The 24,231-nt window shown below is 39.1% G+C and overlaps 1 protein-coding gene across 4 annotated transcripts in view; it reads left to right on the top strand.

The window, feature by feature from the left end:
* The window catches only part of SYT9 (synaptotagmin 9), a 245,014-nt gene that overhangs the window by 55,067 nt on the left and 165,716 nt on the right, over positions 1–24,231 (top strand). For all 4 annotated transcript variants that reach the window (XR_004250244.2, XM_058446330.1, XM_032166704.2 and 1 more), the window contains exons 2-3: positions 1,560–1,911; positions 11,984–12,530. Coding sequence is in view for 3 of the 4 variants with exons in the window: in XM_058446330.1 (XP_058302313.1) it covers positions 1,560–1,911; positions 11,984–12,530 (899 nt within the window). In the remaining variant the exon portion in view is untranslated. The remainder of the gene's footprint in view (positions 1–1,559; positions 1,912–11,983; positions 12,531–24,231) is intronic.

The raw sequence follows: 24,231 nt of genomic DNA, 5'->3' as shown, positions 1-24,231 counted from the left end.
CCCATGCATGCTTCAGCAGAAATACAGCTTCATACAGATCATAGTATGTTGGCAGTGCTGTGCATAGTTGAAATTGTGAGTACTAAATGACTAATTTCTAATTTTCTCCTTTGTTAGAATATGAATCTGTAAAGACATGGCATGCACCTATCGTGTTCCTCATTGTATCTCCAGAGCTTAGCGTAGCACTTGGCATGTAGTAGGCATTCAGAAAACTTTGGTTGAAGCAATGAAAATATTAATGATGGGCAGTAGAGGCAAACCCTGGGGAGAATCCTTGGGGCTCCAGAGTGTAATGAAGCATTGTAATGGCAGGCAGTGTTGTCCTTTAAAATAAGGATTTTACAGCCACTATAGTGCCAGAAATGCATTCAGATTGATGCTCAGCCTCCCTGGCTCTACTGTAGCCTGGGGCAGAAGCCTGGAGGAGGTGAACTGTTTTGAACCTTAGGGGCACAGTCACTGGATACTGAACTGCCAAGACTTGCTGACGCCATGGGGCTGTGGTCCATGATCCATGTAGCAGATGCTGTCATTACCTGCCATGTCCCCTTACCACTTCATTGTGTGCCTGTTGACCTCCAGTGCAGCCTCTGCATTGATTTCAATGTGGGATTTTCCTGGCCACTGAAGCTTACTTTGTTCATCTGGGCTGCAGGTTTCAAATGATGGGAATTTAATGCCCTTTGGGAAATGCCCTCTAATTAATAACTAAAGAGAGCTAATGTGTAATACCTTGGATCCCTTGCCACTTGAGTGGGGTATATCTGAGGTGTATTAAGCCTCCCTAGCAGGCTTAACCTTTACTCCTTCACTGTAGGAACTGGCTTGATAATGTACCTTTTATTGGCTTCCTTTTCTGGATCACTTCTCCTGTGTTTCCTTCTCCTTCTAAATAATGCTTTGCCCTTGAATACTTGTTTTAGAGTATGCTACTGGGGAAACCCAAACTACAGTATTCTATCCTGCATCCTGAGGACTTACCACCGAGTGGGGGTTATTCTTGACGCTGCAAAATTCACAGAAGATTTGAGCTTTATTTTGCTTAGAACCTTAAAAGTTAATAGGAAAAATAGAACCAAAAAAAGCACTCTAGTTTCTCTTATTTTAAAAAGTTGTGACTTACACAATTCCCCAATTATATTATACAGCTCTCTGAGATGACAGAATAATTTTTAAGGACATTTGAAACTGCCCTGCTCAAAAAACATTAATAATTGGTGCTGCCTGTAGGATAGAGTCTCATTTCACTTGAAGGGCATTCTAGTCCCCATGAATATATCCATTTTCTTGCCATAGCAGGCTGTTTATTGTTTCTAAACATGGCTTGCATGCTGTGGTACCTCCTCTGTGTTTCTGCTCACTGGTCCTCTGGTTTGTGTATGAATTCTCATTGTCACAACCCCAGAATTAAGTAACCCAGCCATGCGCCCCAGCATGGCCTTCCACAGTCGGCTCCCAAGGGATGAGTGGATGAGAGGGTCATTCTGCCCACACTGTGTAATGGGTGGGCTTGGGGGGAATGACCACACTGACCTTTGATCTTTGCTTCTTTGCAGATATCTCAGTGAGCCTGCTGACCCTTGTGGTCACTGCCTGTGGTCTCGCTCTCTTCGGCGTGTCTCTCTTCGTATCTTGGAAACTCTGCTGGGTTCCGTGGCGAGAACGAGGCCTGCCCTCTGGTAGCAAAGACAACAACCAGGAGCCTCTTAACTACACGGACACAGAGACCAATGAGCAGGAGAACAGTGAGGACTTCCTAGACCCTCCCACGCCCTGCCCTGACTCCTCCATGAAGATCAGCCACACCTCCCCTGACATTCCCCTCTCCACCCAGACAGGGGTCCAGGAGAACTGTGCCCATGGCGTCCACGTGCAGCGCCAAGTCACAGAGCCAACCTCGTCGGCTCGGTCAGTAATGCCTCCTCCTTTCTGAATGCAGGGAAGGACCACCCCATTCCCCTCTCTGGCAACAATAGCACTGATTGGTCAAGGAGCCTATAACCTTTTAGATTTCTGTTCTGTATCAGAGACACAAATATGGAAAACTCTATGCTTCCTACGCTGAAGTTAGGTTTCTGAGCCCGTCTTGGTCTCTACTTAGTTCATAAAAATAATAGTTAACGTTATTAAGACAGCATGTGTGAAGTACTCTATAAGAACTTTATATCCATATTTTATTATAGCTCACAACTTAGCATGAAATGTATACTATTATCATTTTTCTTTTACAGCAGAAGAAACTTAAGTCAAGGCGATTAAATTTTTTAAAAAGTTTTATATGTAAATACCCAGGTCAGGATTTGAACCCTGGTTCAACCAACACAAGAATCTGAGCTCTTAATCACTCTTCCCTGCTGCCCTCCTACTGCTTTAGAATTTATTCCCTGTGCGTCTGACCTATCCTAACAGTCACACACAGGCTCTCTTCAGACTCTACCGTGTGGCTGGAGGTCTTTGTCCATCTCCAGCCTTTTGAAGGCTTACAGAGTACTGAGACCAAGGTCACTCTCTTTTCATTGTCTGGATGCTTTATGCTCTTCAGCAGTAGAGAAATAATATAATGCAGTGAAAAAAGATGCAGTTTCTCAAGTCAAATGAATTGGCTTTACTTTTTGTAAATTTGTACAATGTGTGACATTGAACAAATTACTTACACTCCATATCTGTCCATTTCCTCTTCTTCAAAAGAGGAATAGATAGTACTGATTTGTAGGTGGTTTTAAGAATGAAATGATAACATGTGCTTGCACAGGTCTGGCACCTAGTAAATGCTCCAAAATGTGAGCTGCCATTTTGCTGTTAGTATTGCTATTATGGCCTCTCCCAAGGCTCAGACGTTGCACAAAAGTGTGTTTGAGACTAAGCAGCCAGTTCCAAATCACTGCATATAAAAACTCATTTTCAATAAGATATTTCAGGAAAAAAGACTCAAGAAGCAGCTTTCTTTAGAATGAAAATATTGGCCTGAGTGATGGCCAGATAAATAGCATGTGCTGTTATTTGGAAAGTATAAACACAATTTGGAGGTATTTTTAAAAAAATATTTACTGTTTGTTCTCCAGAAACAGAAATAAGACTTTACCCTTTTTATGTTAATCGAGTTTATCCTAGAGGCTCCACTCATTCTCATTAAGTGGGATGGAATATGCCAGTTTATAATTTGATTGTTTCAGAAACTTATTTTAGCATCATTTTCAATTCTGAATCAAAGAGCCAAATCTAAAATATTCCTCTGTGAGGAGGTGGGTAGTTGTCTGCCGTTTGATTTAGAAGAAATCCTCAGATTTTATCACTAGGATTTATCTTCAGATTTAAAACTTAAATATAACTAGAGCTCTATTTGATGCTGTCATAGAGTTCATGCAATGTGCAGACTTATAATAAAATCCTTTCAGTATTTCAATAGCTAGAGCCTTTTAGATAGAGTCTCCATTGAAATTTCCATCGAAATTGCCTCCTATTTGGTTCTACTCTGCAAGTAACTTTTCTAGTCTGAGTTCCTCCAATATATGGTGGTAGTACTGTGATCTTATTAGATTTGATCTGAGGACTCTGCCATAATTCTAACAAACTGATAGCAATGATGCCACTATAATTATCACAATATTTATACTGGAAAAGTGTATAAATATACTGCATAGCAATAAGTATTTGCTTAAAAAATAACTGTTATCACTACTAATTTGTAGAAATTGGGTAGAAGGAAAAAAATTAAAAGGGAGAGTGAAGGAATTATCCCTGTAAAATGCACTTTGTGTTCAGATTTATTTTAGTTTTGAAGGCATGCAATTACATTATCTTTTCTGATGGCAAAAATCAGGTTTAGCAATATCTGAACTACTATAAGAAAACTATTCTTTTCTAGCTGCATTTGACCTAATACTGACAATTTGTATTTTTATGCATTCAAAACATTCATACCTAAATTACTACTGGCCTAGTTTTGTGGGGTCTCTCTGGAAATATGTATCCTTGTCTCAGGATCTCAGCACAATAAGAGCAGTACATGGTCTTCTAATTCTTTGGGGATTGTGTTGCATCATGAGAAAATGCACACACATACACGCTTTCTGCTAACAAAAAGGAAAAAGAGAATGAAATTTCCTTTATGCCTCAAAGCATTTTTAACATTCTTCTTTATGTAACATTTTTGATACCCATATTTGGGAAGGGGAAAGGTAAGCTTTGCTGAGAAAGCTCTAAACAATCTGCTTTTCCAGTTACTGTTTCTTCTCCTTTCTTTCTCATTATGTTCTTTACTTTCTCCCTGCCGACACTTTCTTACTGCTTCCATCCTGCAGCCATTATCACCGTCTCAGGACAGCCATGATCACAGTCTCAGGGTTCCCAGTGCACGAAAGACATAGCCTCCATTTAAAGGTGTCTTCAGGATCCTTGTGATTGGCACAGTTTCTGTCACACCATTTACATCAAAAATCTCAACCTCACCTGTCCTCTTCAGCTTGGATGTGTTCTTGGATATGTTTGGCTGACACAGTGCCTTTTTGAAATGTCCTAAAGATGGGCTTTGTTTTATCTTCTAAGAATGTTTCTGGTCAGAATGACTTTCTGTTGTTCTTTCAAGATCAAGCATGTTCGGTGTCTAGTTACTTCAGTGACTATTAGTACCATCCAAAATTGCTGTCAATTCTTTTTGATTTGAATGAAGTCCCTTTTGTACAGTGACTCAGTATGCTGGAAATGTGGATGTTTCAGTTTTCTCAGAATTTTTTAATTCCAGAGCTTTATAAAGTTCTCTACTCCAAATGTATGAAAATCCCTGGATCCCCAAAATAGAAGGAACCTTGAAAGGCCATCTAATCCATTTCCTGATTCATGTCCTAAGATGAAAGTTCATCCTATTTTTTTCAAGCCTTCTCAAATGTCTTATGTAACACTTAAGTTTTTCAAAAATTTCAATTACCACACCACAAACCCCTTATCAGGTCTATTAAGGCCCTGCATTTTAATACTGCCACAGTCTGCTTCCAACAGCCTCACCTTATGGCCAGGGCCACCATGTTGCAGAACCCTAGGGGACACTTTTAATATGAACTCAATAGGAGACTGCCTGGAAGAAGGTTGTTGTACTGCAGCTGCACTAGCCTCTCTCTTAGTTCCTTCAGCATCCCAAGCCCCTTCCTGCTTTGAGGTCTTCACACATGTTGTTCCCTCAGCTAGGAATGCTTTTCCTTTTTTTTTTTTTTTTTTTTTTTTTTACTTCCTGGGTCCTTTACTTCCCTTATGCCCTAGCTGAAACATCACCTTCTCAGAAAGGTCTCCCCGACCACTCCATCTGAAGTCTGTGTTCTGTCCCCCACTCCTTCCCACTTTAATTCTCCCCCGCATTGCCTTGTTTTCATGTCTTCACAGGATTAAATTATTTTAAGTGATTCTTTATTGCTTGTACTCCCCTCTAGACTGAGTTGTGTGAGCTCAGAGACCACATCTATTTTGTTTCTTCCTGTCTATCCAGCCCCTAGCACCACCTGGCACACAGAGGACTTTTTTCCATGAATGACTGACAGAATACATTGGTCAATATCAGGCCACTTTTCTCATGCTCTTCTGACAAGAATGACAAAGGGCCAGAAGTACAAACTGAGCAGAGCCTGTAATAATGGTGTGAGGCTGGCGGAAGGCCATTTGTCCCAGGTCTCACATTCATTAATAGCCCCACATTAGATTTTTGACCTTATCTCTGAATTAAGCAATCCATAGAGTTACAGAAACATGCTGACAGAATTGAAAGAGGAAGATAACCATCACACTCTAAATTTAGGTCCCATGACTGGCCACAACTCAAGTAAATAGTACACAAAAATTAAATGTTGTAATTATACTATGAGTAGCACATTTCTATTAAGTTATATTTTTGTGTGGTGAGAACACTGGTTCAATGTAAACACCTAAAACATAATTTTTGAATCATAGTTATTTCTTCAGATTTAAATAAACTAACTGCTTCAAAAGTGGAAGTTGCCTAGACCTATCTCAACTTCCATGAGACCCTGAAATGTTATGTAAATGAGTGTTTTCTCTACTGGGATTAAATTATCAGAAACTATTATATCCATAGCATTTCTGTATTTACTCTAGACACAGATATCAAGCATTTGCTATGTGCAAAATTCAATATTAGGAGGTGGCAATAAAGAGAGAAAAAATATATAACCCTGCCCCAAAAGACCCACAGCAAGAGCACCAATTATACACACTGAAGTGCTCAATTTGTTCTTTAGAAGATTAATGTGGAAAGAATGTATAAGATGCATGGGACAGTGGTGAAGATTGGATGTATACAGGGGCCTGTCTGAGGGCCTGAAGTAAGCTAGGATCAGTGGGAATGAAAAGAGACATAAAGACGTGAGCTACAGTAGAACAAGTTTTGGTGAACAAAGGTTCATCTTAGTTATGGAGGATAAAGTATTCAAGGTTTCAAATCTATTTAACTTTGGAGGGAGTGGGAGGAAGCAAGTCTTGCCTCAGTGTATCCACCTACCCTTGGCAACACACCTCCACTGGCCCCAAGGCCTGATGCCTGTCTCTTCATTATCTCACTCACGCTGGAAACCCTTGAATCTTCAGGCCAAGAAAGCCTCAGATTTTCACTTCCTCCTGCCCTTGTAGTCTACTAACTGTGTCTGTCCCTATCCAGGATTTCCCCTTCTTCTGTGTCTGCCTGTGGTTCAGGAAAACCCAACTCTCTCTTCTTCATGACCAGGGGAGTTTTGAAGAAGAAAAACATCCTGTCTCCACCATTTCCATAATTCCCTGCCTTGACTTGAACATAGGAAAGAAACCAGTAACATTTCTGAATCCACAATTTGCTTCTCTCTTTTTTCTCCTTGGATCCTGAAGCCTTGTAGACACTGGTGCCCGAGAACCAGGGAAAGGACAGGTCAGGTTTCACCTCTGAAGTGGGCCACTGCAGTGAAGGAACATATATTAGGGTGCATTTGTTCATGGCTACACATGAAAGCCCACGATGGAAGGGGTGTTGGGGATATCAATGCTGGCTTGTACAGAGCCTGGACTCAAAGATGCAGTGGGTGTATGTGAGGGACTCTGGAAAAAGCTGCTGGGGCAGAAGAGCTGAAAGTCCCATTCTGCTAGAGAGGTGAGACCAAGATGCAAATGGATTTAATGTCCATATTGAAGTCTACAGCATCAGCTTGGAGGTGGCTAAGAATGAGGCCAAGTTAAGTAGGCAAGCCCAGCTCAAGTATCATCTCCTTCATAAAAATTTCCTCAGCCAGAGGCCTTTCTCCTTCTCATCTTCTGGTGGGGGAACCATCTGATCACCCGCCTGGACAGCCATTTCCTTCAAGATAGTGACTATATTTTGCCTCTCTGCACCTTCCACCCCATTTGACACTGCTTTGCAAATTCGAATTTGTTGAATTGCCATTACGTCCTGTCTCTTAAGATCTGATCGACATAGTTGGCTTTTTGGGTGATAGTTTAGGGACTAACCTAGAGCTGGGACTAGTTAATTCACATCTGAGGAAAGGAAAGGAGGAGAAAACCCTGTACCTCTGGGATTCTGACCTTTCCTGACCTATGGCTGCAACTCAGCACAAGACTCAGGTTTCTCCAGGCATGAAAGTATGTTTTTGAGTTTGTTTTGGGAAATCTACTTTGCACATCTTGTTAGTTATCTTTGAACTCAAGCTTTCCACAGGTTCAACTGCTATTCTTCCAGCTTAGGTCTGGGGTAGCCAAGTCTAATCTTTATTTTCTCTTTGTTGTTTCTCTCATGAGAGGAAAATAGCTTTTGCCCACCCAGAGAGAGAATGGGAGGTGGAGGAAGCTGAGAGTTACAACCCCAGCAGCCAGCTTCTCTATGACAGCATTAGGGTGTGGCTTATTAGTAGAGGAGATCATCTCTCAACTTTCCTTCTGACCCACTGTCCTTGGGGTCCACTTTTTTTCATTCATTGTGCACATTAAGTCCTGAGAACACCAAAATACAGGACTCCCCAGACCTACTAAGAGGACTGTCTGCTTCAGACACATATCTCTCTTTGCCACATTCCTACATTCCCTCAATGTCATTGTCCTTGTCAGTCAGTGGCTTTGAAACCCTGGGAGCCTCGCATTTACTGCACTCAAAACCACCTCCATTGACCATTTAGAGCCACCTCACCTGGGGTGGGACAAGCTCAGGTAATGGCTCTATATTCCGTATCTTTCCTCCCTCTTGCTTTGGGCTTGCATTTTCTTCCCACCTCTGTTTGAGTAGCCTATGAGAACTATAGAATATTGACTTTCCATTTCCTCTAACCCCTCTTCTCCTTTACGCCCCTGGGGCAGTCTCCCTGCTCCACTTTCTTATTTTCAGCCCCCAGACCTCCAGAGGTCATACAGGGAGGTTATGAGTTATCCTGGTTCTCTGGCTCTTCTAAGCTTCTCTATTCTACCATGCCTCTCCTCGAACTCCAGTAAACTCTAACTCTCTTCTGAATGGAAATTGAAAGAGATTGAAAGGGAGCCCCAGGAGTGAGAACCTGTCATGCCCAATTACAGTCTTTGCTATCTGCTTTAAGCCACTACCTTACAGTTAGATTCAACTGATTTCCCAAGAGTAAGTGTGATTCTGAATGGAGGGGAAAGTGTTGGGAATGAAATTATCATGTAAAATGTTTGAGTAGATAATAGTATTCATATCTGTGACTGGTTTTTTGTTTGCTTGTTTGGTTTTTGGTTTTTGAGTTTTTTTTGAGATGGAGTCTTTCTCTGTTGCCCAGACTGGAGTATAGTGGCGCGATCTCCACTCACTGCAACCTCTGCCACCTGGGTTTAAGCAATTCTCCTGCCTCAGCCTCCCAAGTAGCTGGGACTACAGGTGTGTGCCACTATGCCTGGCTAATTTTTGTATCTTTAGTAGAGACAGGGTTTTACCATGTTGGTCAGGCTGGTCTCGAACTCCTGACCTCAAGTGATCCACCCACCTTGGCCTCCCAAAATGCTGGAATTACAGGTGTGAGCCATTGTGCCTAGCCCATAACTGTGATTTTTTTTTTTTTTTTTTTTGAGACAAAGTCTCACTCTGTCGCCCAGGCTGGAGTACAGTGGCACAATCTCTGCTCACTGCAAGCTCCAGCTCCCGGGTTCATGCCATTCTCCTGCCTCAGCCTCTCAAGTAGCTGGGACTACAGGTGCCCGCCACCACGCCTGGCTACTTTTTTTGTATTTTTAGCAGAGACGGGGTTTCACTGTGTTAGCCAGGATGGTCTTGATCTCCTGACCTCGTGATCCGCCCACCTCGGCCTCCCAAAGTGCTGGGATTACAGGCATGAGTCACTGCACCCGGCCTGTGATTGGTTTTTAAGAGGTCAGCTGTATTGGGGATTTTGGGAGGGATTCCTGTGCAATTGGGTTCTCAGGGAATGGGATCTTTTTTCAGTCTTTGAACTACACCAACAACCCTTGCCTCCCTGCTGGCAATCCACTTTGGTTAGGAAGAGCTGAACATGTGGGACAATTTATCTTCAGATTTCATGTCTAAGAAAATGTACATGTAGAACAGAATATGTCACACTTCTAAGTAGCCAAATCCATGTATTTTAAATTAAAATTAAAACTATGGTGGCTGGGAACAGTGGCTCACGCCTGTAATCCCAGCACTTTGGGAGGCTGAGGTGGGTGGATCACGTGAGGTTGGGAGTTCGAGACCAGCCTGACCAACATGGAGAAACCCTGTCTCTACTAAAAATACAAAATTAGCCAGGTGTGGTGGCGCATGCCTGTAATCCCAGCTACTCAGGAGGCTGAGGTAGGACAATTGCTTCAACCCGGGAGGCGGAGGTTGCAGTGAGCCGAGATCGCGCCATTGCACTTCAGCCCCAGTCAACAACAGTGAGACTTCATCTAAAAAACTAAAAAACAAACAAACAAAAAAAACCAAAACCACTATAGTAGGTTTAGTCCTACAGACAAGGGTGAAGACAAAATGTTGCTGTGATGAATCTAATGCCACTACTAAGAAAATTCAAAGGTAAATTGTAATGCACAGTCTGCCCAGCAACCATCTGCGGAGCAGCAGAGTGACAGGGCCTAGGGCTGACATGAGATTATTGTCTGGGACTGGATTGTGTAGACACAGAATTGTTGGTCCACCACAGACTCGTCAGGAGAAGGAGCATCCAGTGGATACTGAGGATGTACTTTTATCATGTAGACAGCACCACTTACTAGACAGTACCCAGAAGGGTGGGAACTGATGCAGGACCCAATTATGGACCTTTTTTGAAGAAAAAAGGTTTCTTTTGTAAAGAAAAATTAATAGCCCAGGGAAATAGGGCTGGCACCAGCCTATTTTGACCTCTGCATATGGCAGGTTACTTTCTGCTGCCTCCCAGTCCTTTCTGCCCACAGAGTCCAGTAAAGTGAGACTCAAGCTCTATTCTAGCACTACATTGGTTCCACTTCTGGACAAGGGAATGATCTGGCTACACTAGTGCAGAAAGCCAGTTTTAGATGCTTAACAGCAACTCCTGCCTTCCCTCCCCCACCCACCCAAATCATAAAATACAGAGAAACCTTAAGACTGTGGATTCCTCTATAAGAGATTAAAATCTCCCATCAGCAACTTTCAGATCACAAAGATTTTGTACATGTGGGAATGTATGTGACTGGGCTATGTCTGTTTGCTATGGACTGTGTTAGATGTGACAGGTACAAGTGACAGCTCTGTGACAGTACTCTTGTCATACCATGTGGGTGATTAGTGATTAGGAGGCTATTTTAGGATAAAGAAGAATGCTCAGCATAACCATATCTGTGGTGACAAGGGAGAATACTTTCAAACATGTCTGGGGGTCCCTTAATTCCATTTTTACATCTTTATTTCATTGTCTGAAGAAAGGAAGAGAAGGGCAAATTCAAATGTTTACTTTGCCTCTCCAACTGTTTACCAATCCCTAAGAGACATCCCAGCTGTTCTCTTTCACCTTCGAGTAAAGAGGGTATTTTAATTAAGGTTGTTGAGCAAATGCATACAATACAATATAATGACTCGAAACTCTGAGCTAAAAACAACAAAAGTAACCTTAAAAACAACCTTGTATGTGATAGCTACTTCTCTCAACTTGGGGAGACACACACAGATAAGACAGGCTTTAAAGAGAATTTTAGAGAAACTTCTAACCCAAACCAATACACTTACAGGGTGAAGAAGAGTATACTACAGTAGCAAATATTTAGTTTGCAAGTATCAGTATCCAACCATCTCCAGCTGAATCCTTACATGCATTTATAGTAGCTCATCTTTAATTTTTGTGCCATTAGTGTTTATTTTAGAAATAAAACCTGTTCTCTTGATCACTAATCACCCATGTGTACAGCAAAAGCACAATCCCAATTCTGTCACTGCTACCTGTCAGAGCCACCACAATCCACTACATGCAGACACATCCCAGTCACATACATTTTTGCATGAGCAAAAGCTGTGTTCTAGTGATGAAATGATTTGATTTGAACCAGTAAGAATTTATATCCTTATAAAGCTATAAGCCAGTGGCAAGAAATTTTGTGTAATTTAGAGAGAGATTCATTCTTCTTAAGGCAATACTTGGCTATTTCAATTTCAGAATGATATTATATATAAAGTTGAATAATTTTATTTTTAAAGCAGTTTGTACAAATCTTTACATTCCACCAGACGAATAAGCTTCTTTAATGGCATATTAGACAGTTTAGAAACTATATTAAACCTTTAAAGCTCTGAGGTCACATGTTACTAGGTTCATTTCCTGATACCAAGCCTCAGTTTTGAGCTTCAAGCCTTAGGGAGCAGCTTATTCACGCTGATGAGCATTTTGAATTTAGGCCACGAGAGAAAAAAAAAAAAAAAAAAAGCCCACAGATCTAAGCTCCTAACAAAACATAACAGTCTACCTACATTCCAGGCAAAAGTTTCTGAGAGACCCATAGCTAATGAGGTTATAACTTTGTTCTGTGTTGCTCTTCATTCAAGGCATAATTCAATCCGAAGACAACTCAACTTGTCAAACCCGGACTTCAATATCCAGCAGCTTCAAAAACAGGAACAGTTGACTGGAATTGGTAGAATTAAACCAGAGTTATATAAGCAGAGGTCATTGGATAATGATGACGGGAGACGGAGTAACAGCAAGGCTTGTGGGAAACTGAACTTCATTTTAAAATATGACTGTGACTTAGAGCAGCTCATAGTGAAGATTCACAAAGCTGTCAATTTGCCCGCCAAGGACTTTTCTGGAACTTCAGATCCTTATGTCAAGATCTATTTGCTTCCTGATCGGAAAACAAAACACCAGACTAAAGTTCACAGAAAGACCCTGAACCCTGTGTTTGATGAAGTGTTTTTATTTCCAGTTCCCTACAATGACCTTGAAGCACGGAAGCTTCACTTCTCTGTGTATGACTTTGACAGGTTCTCTCGTCATGACTTAATCGGCCAAGTGGTGGTGGATCACTTCCTAGACTTGGCTGATTTCCCCAGGGAGTGCATCCTTTGGAAGGATATCGAATATGTCACCAATGTGAGTCCAGCATTTCTTCATTTTGGTGGTGGGGGGCATCTTGGTTAGCAAGGAAACAGATTACTTACACATTATCTTGAGAACAAAGCCTAAAATTCCTGTCAATGTACATGTAGCAATTATTTCAGAACCTCCTTGTACCTTTTCAGAAACAGGGTTTTAACAATATTGATTTTGAAGTTTCCAAGCATTATTCCATGAAAACAACATTAAAGATAACATTCTGTCTTTTCTGCTTTCAGATTCTTAGCTAGTCCCTAAGAGACAGCAGGTGTTATCTGTCCTCTGTACCACATTTTCTTTAGAGCTTTTTCAGGTTGTTTGTGCTAAATGGAACCTGGCATTCTATTAACCGTAGTCTGCAGCTAAGAGACCATTACCTGACCCTGACAGCAGTAGGTACTTACCTGTGTTCTGAGGTTGGCTCAAGAGCATTTCCCACGATTGGATCCTCAACTTCAACCCTACAAGTGGGAGTGGTTGAGAAGAGTTGGCAACACATTTTTAAATGTAACACTCACAAAATCCAAGTTACAAGGAGGGAAGTCTGAAAAGAATCTGTAGATAGTGGCAAAACTAATCTATCGACAGTCACATCCAATTTAGGGCTCAGGAGAGAAGTCAAAGGTGCTATGTAGTGGTACCATACATCTAGGTCTACATTTTAAACACAAGATTTCAGAGGTGATATTTCTACTCCATTTATATCCTTTTCATTATCCTGCAGAGGTGTATTGGCATTCCAGAAATAGAAAGGAAAATTGAACATTCTTAGGTAACTCTGATATTTTAAAGCCACTTGTTTCTTTCACCTGTCCAAATTCCCTGAGATAACTTTGTTATCTCCTCTTCCTGGATATGAGCTATTCTGAGGCCAGTGTAACTCTCTTTCTCTGCCATGGCATCCAAATGGACCAAGCACCACCGTCCTTATTCAGCTCAGACACTGATTCAGCTTGAGTCTGGAGCCTATTTAGTGAAAGACTAATCTCTGCCTAATGACCAAATACCTACACCAGTACCCTCTTATCCTCAGCCACTTTTATGAACTAGGGACTCACCCATGCTTTGGTTGCCCTGTGGGACACCTTCTCTCCACATGCCACAGGGTTCCAGTGCCAAATTTGTGCTGCCATCCAAATAAACAAAATGTATCATGGGAGTCTGCTGGCCTTTATCATAATGATGAGGAAAGAAAGAAAGGAGTTGGAGCTGGATAAGGTGCAGAGAATAGCAATTGATGAAACCAAGGTGATTTGGGATACTGGGGAAGGAATAGGTGTCTTTATCTTAAAAGATAATAATACACGTAAACCCAACAATGGATGCTGGGGAAAGCAAGGATTGTCTCCCAAATCCCAATTGACCAAATCAGGAAGCAACATGAGAAGGTTTAAAGAAACAAAATGAGAAGGCTGCTCATACAAAGATACGAATGGCTCAGGCATCACCCCCCACTGGAGTATTTACTAAGTCTCCCTAGTTACGGGAGCTGAGACACTGCCAGATGCAGTGAGGTGCCTTGAACTTATGTCTCATCTCAGATATGGTAGGGAGGTGTTGGTCACACCATCTAATGAGACATCAATTTATATTTTTTGACAAATGGATTCCATAATATAGCTGGAGAGGTTATTAAAAAGTTCAATGAGGATCTTGCTGAGAGTTGCCTTTAGAGACTTTGTGGTGAGAGCAACATTGACTGCACAGTGGCTGATACAAATCTGGATATGGCTGATGATCCCTGGTGGGAACGACTCCTAGGACAGGTTCCTGTGGAACAAGAATATGGAGTGGCAGGCGATAGAGACCTTCTGGCCCTGAGATCACTGCCATTTCAGCATTCTCTTGGGAGTAAGAGTTTTCCATTGTTGGAAAATCCTGGATTTCCATAGGGTTAAGGAGAATGTGAAATTGTTTATCAAGGAGGAAAACCAATAAAGCTACAGGCTTCAGATTTCTCAGTTGTTTCCTCAGGCAAACAATAAATCTTCTGAGCATTGATCTAAGCCTTTGGATGGCCACGGGAGAGGGTAGGTCCTGTCAATGGAATTACAGGCTATTTCATGGTCTGCCATATTTTAAATTCCATTTTAAAAAATGTTATTTGGGGTTGTGGGTTTTTATTTTTTTGTACAGAGACTGAATATAAAGATCTGAGATTTGCCATGGTTCTCTTTTTATCATATAGAATGTATATAATATAGTAAATGTAATAATATGGATTAATGAAGGAAAAATTAAATGAACAGGCCTGAACCCACCATTTAGTTGAGGACTAGAACATTACCAGTACTTCTATTGACCCTTGAATTGTCCTCTATTACATTCCCTCTCAGTCCAGTCCTGCCAAGAGAAAACCACTATCTTTAATTTTACTTATATCATCATATAAAAAATATATATGCATATATATATGACAATATGGGTTTGAGTTTTGTCTATTTTGGCCTTTTATAGCTCTTCTTTGACTAGCTTTTTTTCTTTGGTCTACATTGATTATGGCATTTAATAATAGAAATAAGCAGAGCAGCTGTGGCTTATGTATCTTTGTTGCTATATAATATTCCATTGTATTAATATTAATATATGACAAATTTGCATTCTTGTATTGATGACATTCAAGATGTTAGTTTTTCTGTGATTCTGAATAATATTGCAGAGATTTTTGTACACATCTTTTGGTTCACATATGCAATCATTTCTCTAGAGTATATCCCTGATAGAGGTAAGGTATACATGTGTTCAGCTTTTCTAGATAATGACAGTCTTTTTTAGTCATTTTCACATATCACAAATTGATCCTTCCACTGTTGAAATGTGATGATCCCTAGTGTTCCACTTTCTCTCCAACTCTTGCAATTGCCACACTGATTAATGTATGTGTGTGCATGTATGCAAAATGATATATTATTGGCATTTCTTCAGTTGTCCAGTTTGACCATCTTTTGTTATGTTTATTGGTCATTCATGTTTTCTTTCTTGTGAAAATTCTTGTTCAGCACTTATTCTTTTGTTTTCCTTTCCTTGTTGATTCACATAGGCTCTTTTAGCAGTTGGGATGCAAATCCCTTGTTGGTTATGTGTTTTACAAACATCGTCTCTCAGTTTATGGCTGTCTTTGTATTCCCTTTATGGTGTCTTTGATAAATAGAGGTTATGTTTAGTGTAATAAAATGTATCGGTATTTTCCATTGTAAATTAACGCATTTGTGTCCTACTTAAGAAGTACTTCCTTACCCTATGTCAGGAAAGATATTTCTCCTGTGCTTTCTATTAGAAGTGTTAAGGTTTTGTCATCCTCAATTATGATTTTAATCCATCTAGAATGGAAATGTTTACATAGTGTTATATAGGCATCATATATCAGTCAACTTGGGCTGCCATAACAAAATACCATAAACTGGGCAACTTAAACAATAGATATTTATTTCTTAGAGTTCTGGAGCCTGGGATATCCAAGACCAAGTTTCAGCAGATTCCATTCCTGTTGAGGCTGTCTTTCTGGCTCACCTTCTCACTGTGCCCTCATGTGACAGAGAGAGGGAGAGAGCTCTGGTTCTAGTCTCTCTTCCTCTTCTTATAAGGACACTGATCCTACAATGGGGGCCCCACCCTCATGACCTCATGTAAACCTGATTACCTCCCAAAAGCTTCGTTTCCAAATACTGTCACAATCACACTGGGGATTAGGGTTTCAATATATAAATTGGGAGGGACAAAAACATTCAGTCCATAACATATCCATATTTATTTTTCCATATGGGTAAAAAATTTTCTGGCATATTTTCCCACTAATATGCACTGTATGCTCTGTCCTATATAGATTTCTGTATACGCAGAACCTGTTTCTGGATTCTCTTTTCTATCCACTGGGATGTTTAACTATCTCTATGAATAGCACAATTTGCAAATTACTATTGTTCTATGATAAGCCTAAACATCTGGAAGGGCAAATCATCCAGACTACCTCTTTTTTAGTTCAACCTTGGCTGGTACTTGACTTTTCTCACACATTTTAGAATCACATTGCCAAGTTAAACACCCTTTCTGGTATTTGGATTTGTATGAAGTCTATTGATTAATTTATGAAAATTTTATATCTTTTGTGATATTGAGTCTTTCTGCACATGACCATAGTATATCTCTCCATTTACTTATTCATTTACATATTTCTTCTTTAAAGTTTTTATTCAAAGCGTATACGTTTCTACATTAAGATCTTGCATGTCTCTTGTTAGATTTATTGCTAGGCACATTACTTTTTGTTCTTTTAAATGGTATCTTTTATAAAACTTCATTTTCTAACTATTGCTAGTGTATAGTTAAAATTCTTTATATTAATATATCTTCTATTTGGCAGTCTTGTAGAACTCATTAATGCCTTTTTTTTTTTTTTTTTGTGTTTTGCTCTTGTCACCCAGGCTGGAGTGCAATGGCACAATGGAGGCTCACTGCAACCTCTGCCTCCAGGGTTCAAGTGATTCTCCCGCCTCAGCCTCCTGAGTAGCTGGAATTACAGGCGCCCACTACCACGTCTGGCTAATTTTTGTATTTTTAGTGGAGATGGGGTTTCACCATGTTGGCCAGGCTGGTCTCAAACTCCTAACCTCGGTAGATCTGCCGGCCTTGGCTTCCCAAAGTGCTGGGATTACAGGCATGAGCCACTGTGCCCAGCCTAGAACTCATTAATTCTTATAATTTGATTGTAGATTCTCCTCGATTTTCTTTGTAGAGAATCAGTCATCTGTGAATTATGATCGTTTTCTTTGTTTCTTTCTAATCTGTATACCTTTTATTCTTTTTTGTTGTTATTTAATGCACAGACTAGGATTTCCAGTACAATGCTACATAATCATTATGACAGTAGATATCTTTGACTTGTTTCTTATTTTAATAGAATGTCTTTAAATTTCCATAGAGTATGATTTTAGCTATATATATATATATATTTTTTTTTTTTTTTTTTTAAATGAATTTTAATTTTTTTTCCTAAGGTGTTGTTCTATGGCATGATCTCGGCTCACCTTAACCTCTGCCTCCCGGGTTGAAGCGATTCTCCTGCCTCAGCCTCCCAAGTAGCTGGAATTAGTAGGCATGCACCACCACACCCGGCTAATTTTGTATTTTTAGTAGAGACAGGGTTTCTCCATGTTGGTCAGGCTGGTCTTGAACTCTTGACCTCAGGTGATCTGCTCGCCTTGGCCTCCCAAAGTGCTGGGATTACAGTCATGAGCCACCATGCCCGGCCTTAGCTATATATATTTTGTGGATATATTCACCATATTAAGAATGTTTTACTCTATTCAGAGTTGAGTAAGCCTTTTTATCACAGGTAATTGTTCTTTCGTATGCTATAATCCAGTGAGGTTTTTTTACTCCTTTAATCTGCTATTTTGGTCAATTATATTGATTGATTTTCTAATTTTGAGCCAATCTTATATTCCTAGAGTGATCCACACTGATCTTGATATAGTACATTTTCTTTACACTGCTGAGTTCAGTTTGCTAATATTTCATTGAGCATTTTATTGCTTCTGTGCTCATGAGTGATGCATGTAATATACTGTCTTGTACTGTCCTTGTCTGGCTTGGAATCGAGGTAATTCTTGCTTTATAAAGTTAGTTTGGGGCATTATTTTGGATGCCTGCCATTTGTTCCTGCTCAGTGTCCCTGAAGGCTTTGGGGTTTTTGTGTATCTTTCTTCAAACTGGAAGAATACGCCTAGTTTCTGACTTCTCCTTAGGTTCAGACAATAAGAAAGGGAGGAGAGTGGGGTCAGGATATTCATTCCTCTATTTATTTTTTGTTTTTTTTTGTTTGTTTGGTTTTTGTTTTTTGTTTTTTGAGACGGAGTCTTGCTTTGTTGTCCCGGGCTATTTCTTGAGGTATCCGTAGGCTGGCAATAACTCTCACCTGAAAGCCACAGCTCCGGAATATGCCTTTATTTTGCTTTTATTCTTAAAAGATTGCCTGGGAATAACAATTTGGGAGCACAAAACTGAGTTACTTTGATTTTGGCATTATAAAACTATCATTTCATTGTCTTCTGACCTCCAGTTGTTTTTGAGAAGTCGACATTTAGTTTAATATTTATTCCTTTGTATAGGAATAAAACTGTAATTACTACCGACCCCATAAAACTAGATCAGTAGTAATTTAGGTACGAATGTTTTAAATGCATAACAATGCAAATTGTCAGTATTAGGTCAAATGCAGCTAGAAAGAGTAGTTTTCTTATGGTAGTGCAAGTTTGTATTAATGGTTAGAAACTGGCTGAGGGGACTTTTGTTGCTTTTTTACACAGAGCAAAGACAGGCATGATATTGGGGACAATATCTGTTTAATAAGCACGGCAGAAGTTCTGTGTTGTTTATCCTTTAACGATGTGACTCCCAGGCTCTGCAGTCCTCTGAATGCCAGAAGCTAAGCCACCAGAGACTCACATTTACCTCCATTCAAGCTCCAGCTCCAGAGTTTACTTACCTCTGTGGATTCATGCTTTCTTGTTGTTTCTGTCCACTGAAAAATTCTCTTTCTGGTCCGTCAGCTCTGCTACACATTAAGAAGAATTTTTTAATCTAGTATTTTTACCTGAAGGACTTTCTGTGAGTATTCAAACCTATTGCAAGAAACACTGCTATATTGCTCAAAGCTTATTTTTAAAAAGCTGTTTTGCTTATACTAACTGAATAGTAATCTGTGTATTATGTATTTGTCTTTCAGTTGAATAGAACTTTAGAGGTCCTTCAATCTACAAATAAAGCTGAGATGAATGGCCATTAGGAGATTCAGCTGAGGTTACATAGCTGAATAATAGCCAAATCAAAATTAAGACCAAGTTTTTTAAATAACCATTTCAGTCTGTGCAGGAAAAGGTGGCTCAAAATGATCATATACACTGGTTTACTTCTCCTTCCGCTCTTTACCTGGCTAACTCCTACTAAGCTCTTAAATCCCAGCTTATGTGCCATTTCCTCAGAGAACTCTTTTTCTGAGCCCTGGACTAGCGTAGGTTTTTCTGGCATTTGTTTCCATGACACTCTGTATTTCTATCATTACTCATGCTTCTTTTGTGTATTCGTTCAATTTTCTCTCTATAAGCGCAAAAACCAAATTTGGTTTGCTTCCTACTGGGTGCTCAACCTCTAGAATGGTGTCTGGAAGTTAGATATTTAATAAGCACTTGCTGCATAAAGTGAAACTCCTTATGAGGGACTAATTTGTTGAGTCTCTAGGGACTGATTGAGTTGGAGGCTGTTATGCAGAACTGAACTCATAAACTAATCTTTTTTAAAAAAATTCTTTGTTTCTCCAAGGAGAGTGTGAGTTTTATAAATGTTGGCACTCAAGTAAAAATTAATCCTCATGCTTTCCTATGAAAGAACAAAACAGCAATTATTGAGTGTAAAAATGATGGTGTAATTAAACCTCTCAACTACTGAAGCCAGATCAATCAATAATAGTACAATACATCTTTGTGAGGATTTTATCAGTCAGCAAGAGAGAAGACAGCATCAAGGGGAAAGGTCAAAATTTTGGAGAGTATGAGTCCAGTGTTCTGGGTTAATGTCTCTCAGGACGATCCTCTTGGCATTTTTGGTATACCCCACTTATTAGTGGCTTTCTGAAAAAGTAGGCATTAAGCACTTCCGGAATCTCTTTCTTGGCGGTTGGCTCAGAAACTGGTTCGGAGACTGTCTCTGGGACCTATGATCACCTCAGTTAGACTCTGATTTGGAGAAGATGCCACAGTTCTCATGTAATGACAGTAGAAGTCATGAATTTCCCTCTATGCCAATACAGATTCCAGTTCAGAAAAGGCAAGGACACAGTTTACAACAGCATAGACTTTCTTTTAATGTTAAGAACTTAAAACTCTTATTTCAGCAAAGTTTGTTATTTTATAGTGACTGATTTGGAGACTTTCCTGTTCTGTCTTCCAAAGGCCTGGGGCCATTTGCAGACCTGATGGAGGTGGACACCTGGAACCACCCAGGCAGGGGGAGTATAAGTATTCAGGGAAGTCCAGAGTGCTTGCTCTTCATAGTTGAATACAAATGGGGCAGGCAGGCTCTGTGATTGAAGATATTTATTAATTTGAATCCCTTTTCATTTCATTGTACCGTAAGTCATAAGCGATTATATTGATGCAACACAAGTGAGCCCCAAAACTGGGGCTTAGCCCAGGAGAGTTCTTGGCTTCACCCGGGAAATAATTCAAGGGCAAGTCAGTAATGTTTGACAGCAGTCTTTTATTGAACAGTACTGCTCCATGCAGAGCAGGGGTAACTCACAGGCAGTGTGCCCAGAGTCAGCAATGTATGAGCTGTTGGCAACTGAATATATACCCAGTTATACCCACTTTCAATTACATACAAATTAAAGGGTGAGTTAATGCAAATAGAGGGGTGGGTTATTTAGGACTTTCTAGGAAGGAGGCAGTAACTTCTCTGAGTCATTGCCATGGAAAGGTGGTAACTTCTGGGTTGTTGCCATGGCATTTGTAAACTGTCATGGTGCTGGTAGGAGTGTATGATGTAAATGAGCAATGAGGGCAGCTAGGGATCACTTTCTTTGCTATCTGCTGGCTCTTGCTGGTTCCTTCACTTCATCCCAGTGGGAAATAAGTCCTGCTTGTGTCCTACCTCTGTATGATTTTAAGGTTGTGTTACATTCGGTGGTGTCCTGGTGGATGCTTAACAACTCGTTGTGGGGCAGGGATAGGGGAAGGAAGGGGACCTGATTTTAGCATTTGGTGATTCCTGGGTTGTAAATACTCCCAGCAGGGCTGATTTCAAGTTGCCAATGTGACATCACTGAAAGCAGAGTTGGCAAGAGATGCTCACCCACAATTGGCTCCCCAAGCTGCTGCCAGCTTATAGGAGCCAGCTCCAGGACACCACTACACATAGTGCTAAAAATGCAAAAAGGACCGGCTGCTTAACTGATCCTAAGGGACAAGCAACTCGAAAAATGCCACAGAAAGCCATGGTTTCCAGCTGCCAAGAGGGAAGCCAGGTTCCTTCTATAATGTGGGTGAAGTCTGGATACCACTGGGGTCTACTGAGCTGTATCTTTATGAGAGTCCACTGAATCTCACCCTATCATTTTTCCCACTCGTGATCCCTCGGACGTGTTATCCCCTTGATGTCTAGATTATTCAGAGGGAGTGAAAAGTGGCAGCACTGTAGAACAGCACAACTGAAGGAAGGGATTGATTAAGCTACAGGTCTCTGACAAAGAGACTTTAATAGCTTTTATTCTAGTGAGGGTGCCAGGACAAAGTGTTTGGTTTTTTTAATAAAATATATACCATCAACATATGAACCACCAATATATTAGCCAATATGTAAACATCAGTCAATCCAGAATTTAGCTGAAGAAAGATAACATTATCAGTCTCTTTGAAGCTTCCTATGTGCTGCTCCTCCAAATCCCCCTAAGAGATTATCTGTATACTGAATTTTATATCTATAATTCCATTTTTTAAAATCATTTTACCACTTAAAAATAGGCTATTCAGTTTTGCCTATTGTTGAAATTTGTGTGAAAGATATTATATTGTGTCTGTTCTTCTGCAAACTGTTATGTTCAATATTATGTGTATTAAAATAATTTATGTTCATGTACATAACTAGTTCTTTTTTGTTGTTTTGCAGCATGACTTTAGCATTCTATTATATGGTCTAAAACAATTTATCTTTCTTCTGTCAATGGTTATTTGAATTAATTTTAAGTTTTTTTCTATTTCAGAAAATGCTGCTATTAATCTTTCTTGTATATGTCTCCTGGTAAATATGTGCAAGAATTTCTCTAAAGTATATACCTAGGAATGGAGTTGCTAGGTTGAAGAAAATTGTATCTCTAAGAAGTTTGACCACTTACAATCCCATTAGCAGTATTTGAGACCATCTTAGACTATGTTCTGTCCAACACTTGGACTTGCCGTACACTATAATTCTAATAATTTGACCACAGATTCTTTTGAGTTTTGTACATTGACAATAATACTATGCATGAATAAGGACAATTTTGTTTCTTCTTTCTTTTTTAATTATTTTGCTTGCTCTCCCTACCTCATCTTTTTTGCTTGTTTTATTACATTTATTACAATCACCAATACAAATGCCAGTAGAGTAAACCTTGGTTTGTTTCTGTTCTTGAAAAAAATGCTTTGATTATTCATCACTAAGTAGGACATTGGCTATAGACTTTTTGAAAACCTGAATGGATGTTGAATTTTATCAGTTGATTTTCTGTGTCTTTTGAGAGAATCATGTGTTTTGTTCTTTTTATCTTTTAAAGTAATAAATTATATTGCTATATTTTATACTTTTTATGAAAATTTGTTCACAATGTGTTGCTTTTTTATATACATGGATATACATGAATGTGTGTGTGTGTGTATGCGTGTGTGTGTTCAGCTATTTGGTTTGCTAATATTTTAAAAATTTTGTGACTAAACTTGTGAGTGAGATCAAACTGTGATTTTTTTTTCTCTCTTCCTCTGCATTTTATTATTAAAGGTGTACAAGCCTTAAAAATGAGTTATGGCACATTATCTCTTTTCCTAGTCTCTTAAAGATTTTGTGTCATTTCGTGTATGATTGAAATAATCTTTTCTGTCAATGTTTAGTAGAACTTTCTAGTATAACTTTCTGGGTCAGATGTTTACTTTAGGGGAAATTAATTCAATTTCTTTGATGATTATAATACCAAATTATTTTTTATTTCCTTGAGAATTGATTTTGATGATTTAGATTTTTCTTGAAATTTGCTTATTTCATCTATGTTTTGAATGTATTCTCTTAAAGTTCTTCACAATTTTTTCCTAACTTCTTATTTCTGCCTTATTTCTGGTTATGTCCTTATTCTCATTTCTAATATAGATTATTTATCCCTGTTCACTTTCTCATTGATCAGTGTTGCTGGAGTTTATCAGTCTTATTAGCCTTTTCAAAGAACCAACTTTTAATTCTATTAATTCTATTTAATTTTTGTTTTCCATTATTTTTCCTGTATGATTTTCTTTCTTTTTTCTTTAGTTTATTCAGTTTATATTTTTTATAATTACCTGTATCTTTAGGTTAGTAATTTGCAGTCTTTTAAAAACTCTTTAAAAATATGCATTTAAGACTATAAATTTCCCTTGAAGTACTGCTTTAGCTTTATATTTGCAAATTTTGATATTTAGTGTTTTCATTTTTATTTTTATCTAAGCATCTTCTAATATCAAGTATGATTTTTTTCTTTGGTCTATATGTTGTTTAAAGGTGTGTTTTTAAAATTTCATATTGCATAGATTTTTTAAGCATTATTTCTGTAACTTAATTAAAATGTGATTGGATAATATGGAGTATATTTTATATATTATTTGATATCTGTTCAAATTTGCTTTATGTTCTCTTACACATCAGTTTTTATAAATGTGCTATGTGCTCTTGAAAAAATTATGTCTCACTCACATCTACATCTTGAATAATATTTTTCCTCAGTCTAATATATCAGTTATTGATAAAATGTGTTTTTCATCTCCTACTATAATGATTGGATTTTCAATTTCATCGTGTAGTTCTATCAAAATTTCTGCTTAATGTATATATGTAAAAATATGATATTAGTACTTTTTATATGTCTGGTCTTTTCAACATTTTATTATTATTTAGTGTCTCTATGTAGAGAAATGCTTTTTAGGCC

Source organism: Hylobates moloch, unplaced genomic scaffold (genome assembly GCF_009828535.3).
Source record: "Hylobates moloch isolate HMO894 unplaced genomic scaffold, HMol_V3 SCAFFOLD_11, whole genome shotgun sequence".
Taxonomy (NCBI): Eukaryota; Metazoa; Chordata; class Mammalia; order Primates; family Hylobatidae; genus Hylobates; species Hylobates moloch.
Note: the sequence above shows the minus strand (reverse complement) of the source record. Positions and strands in the feature narration are given on the sequence as shown.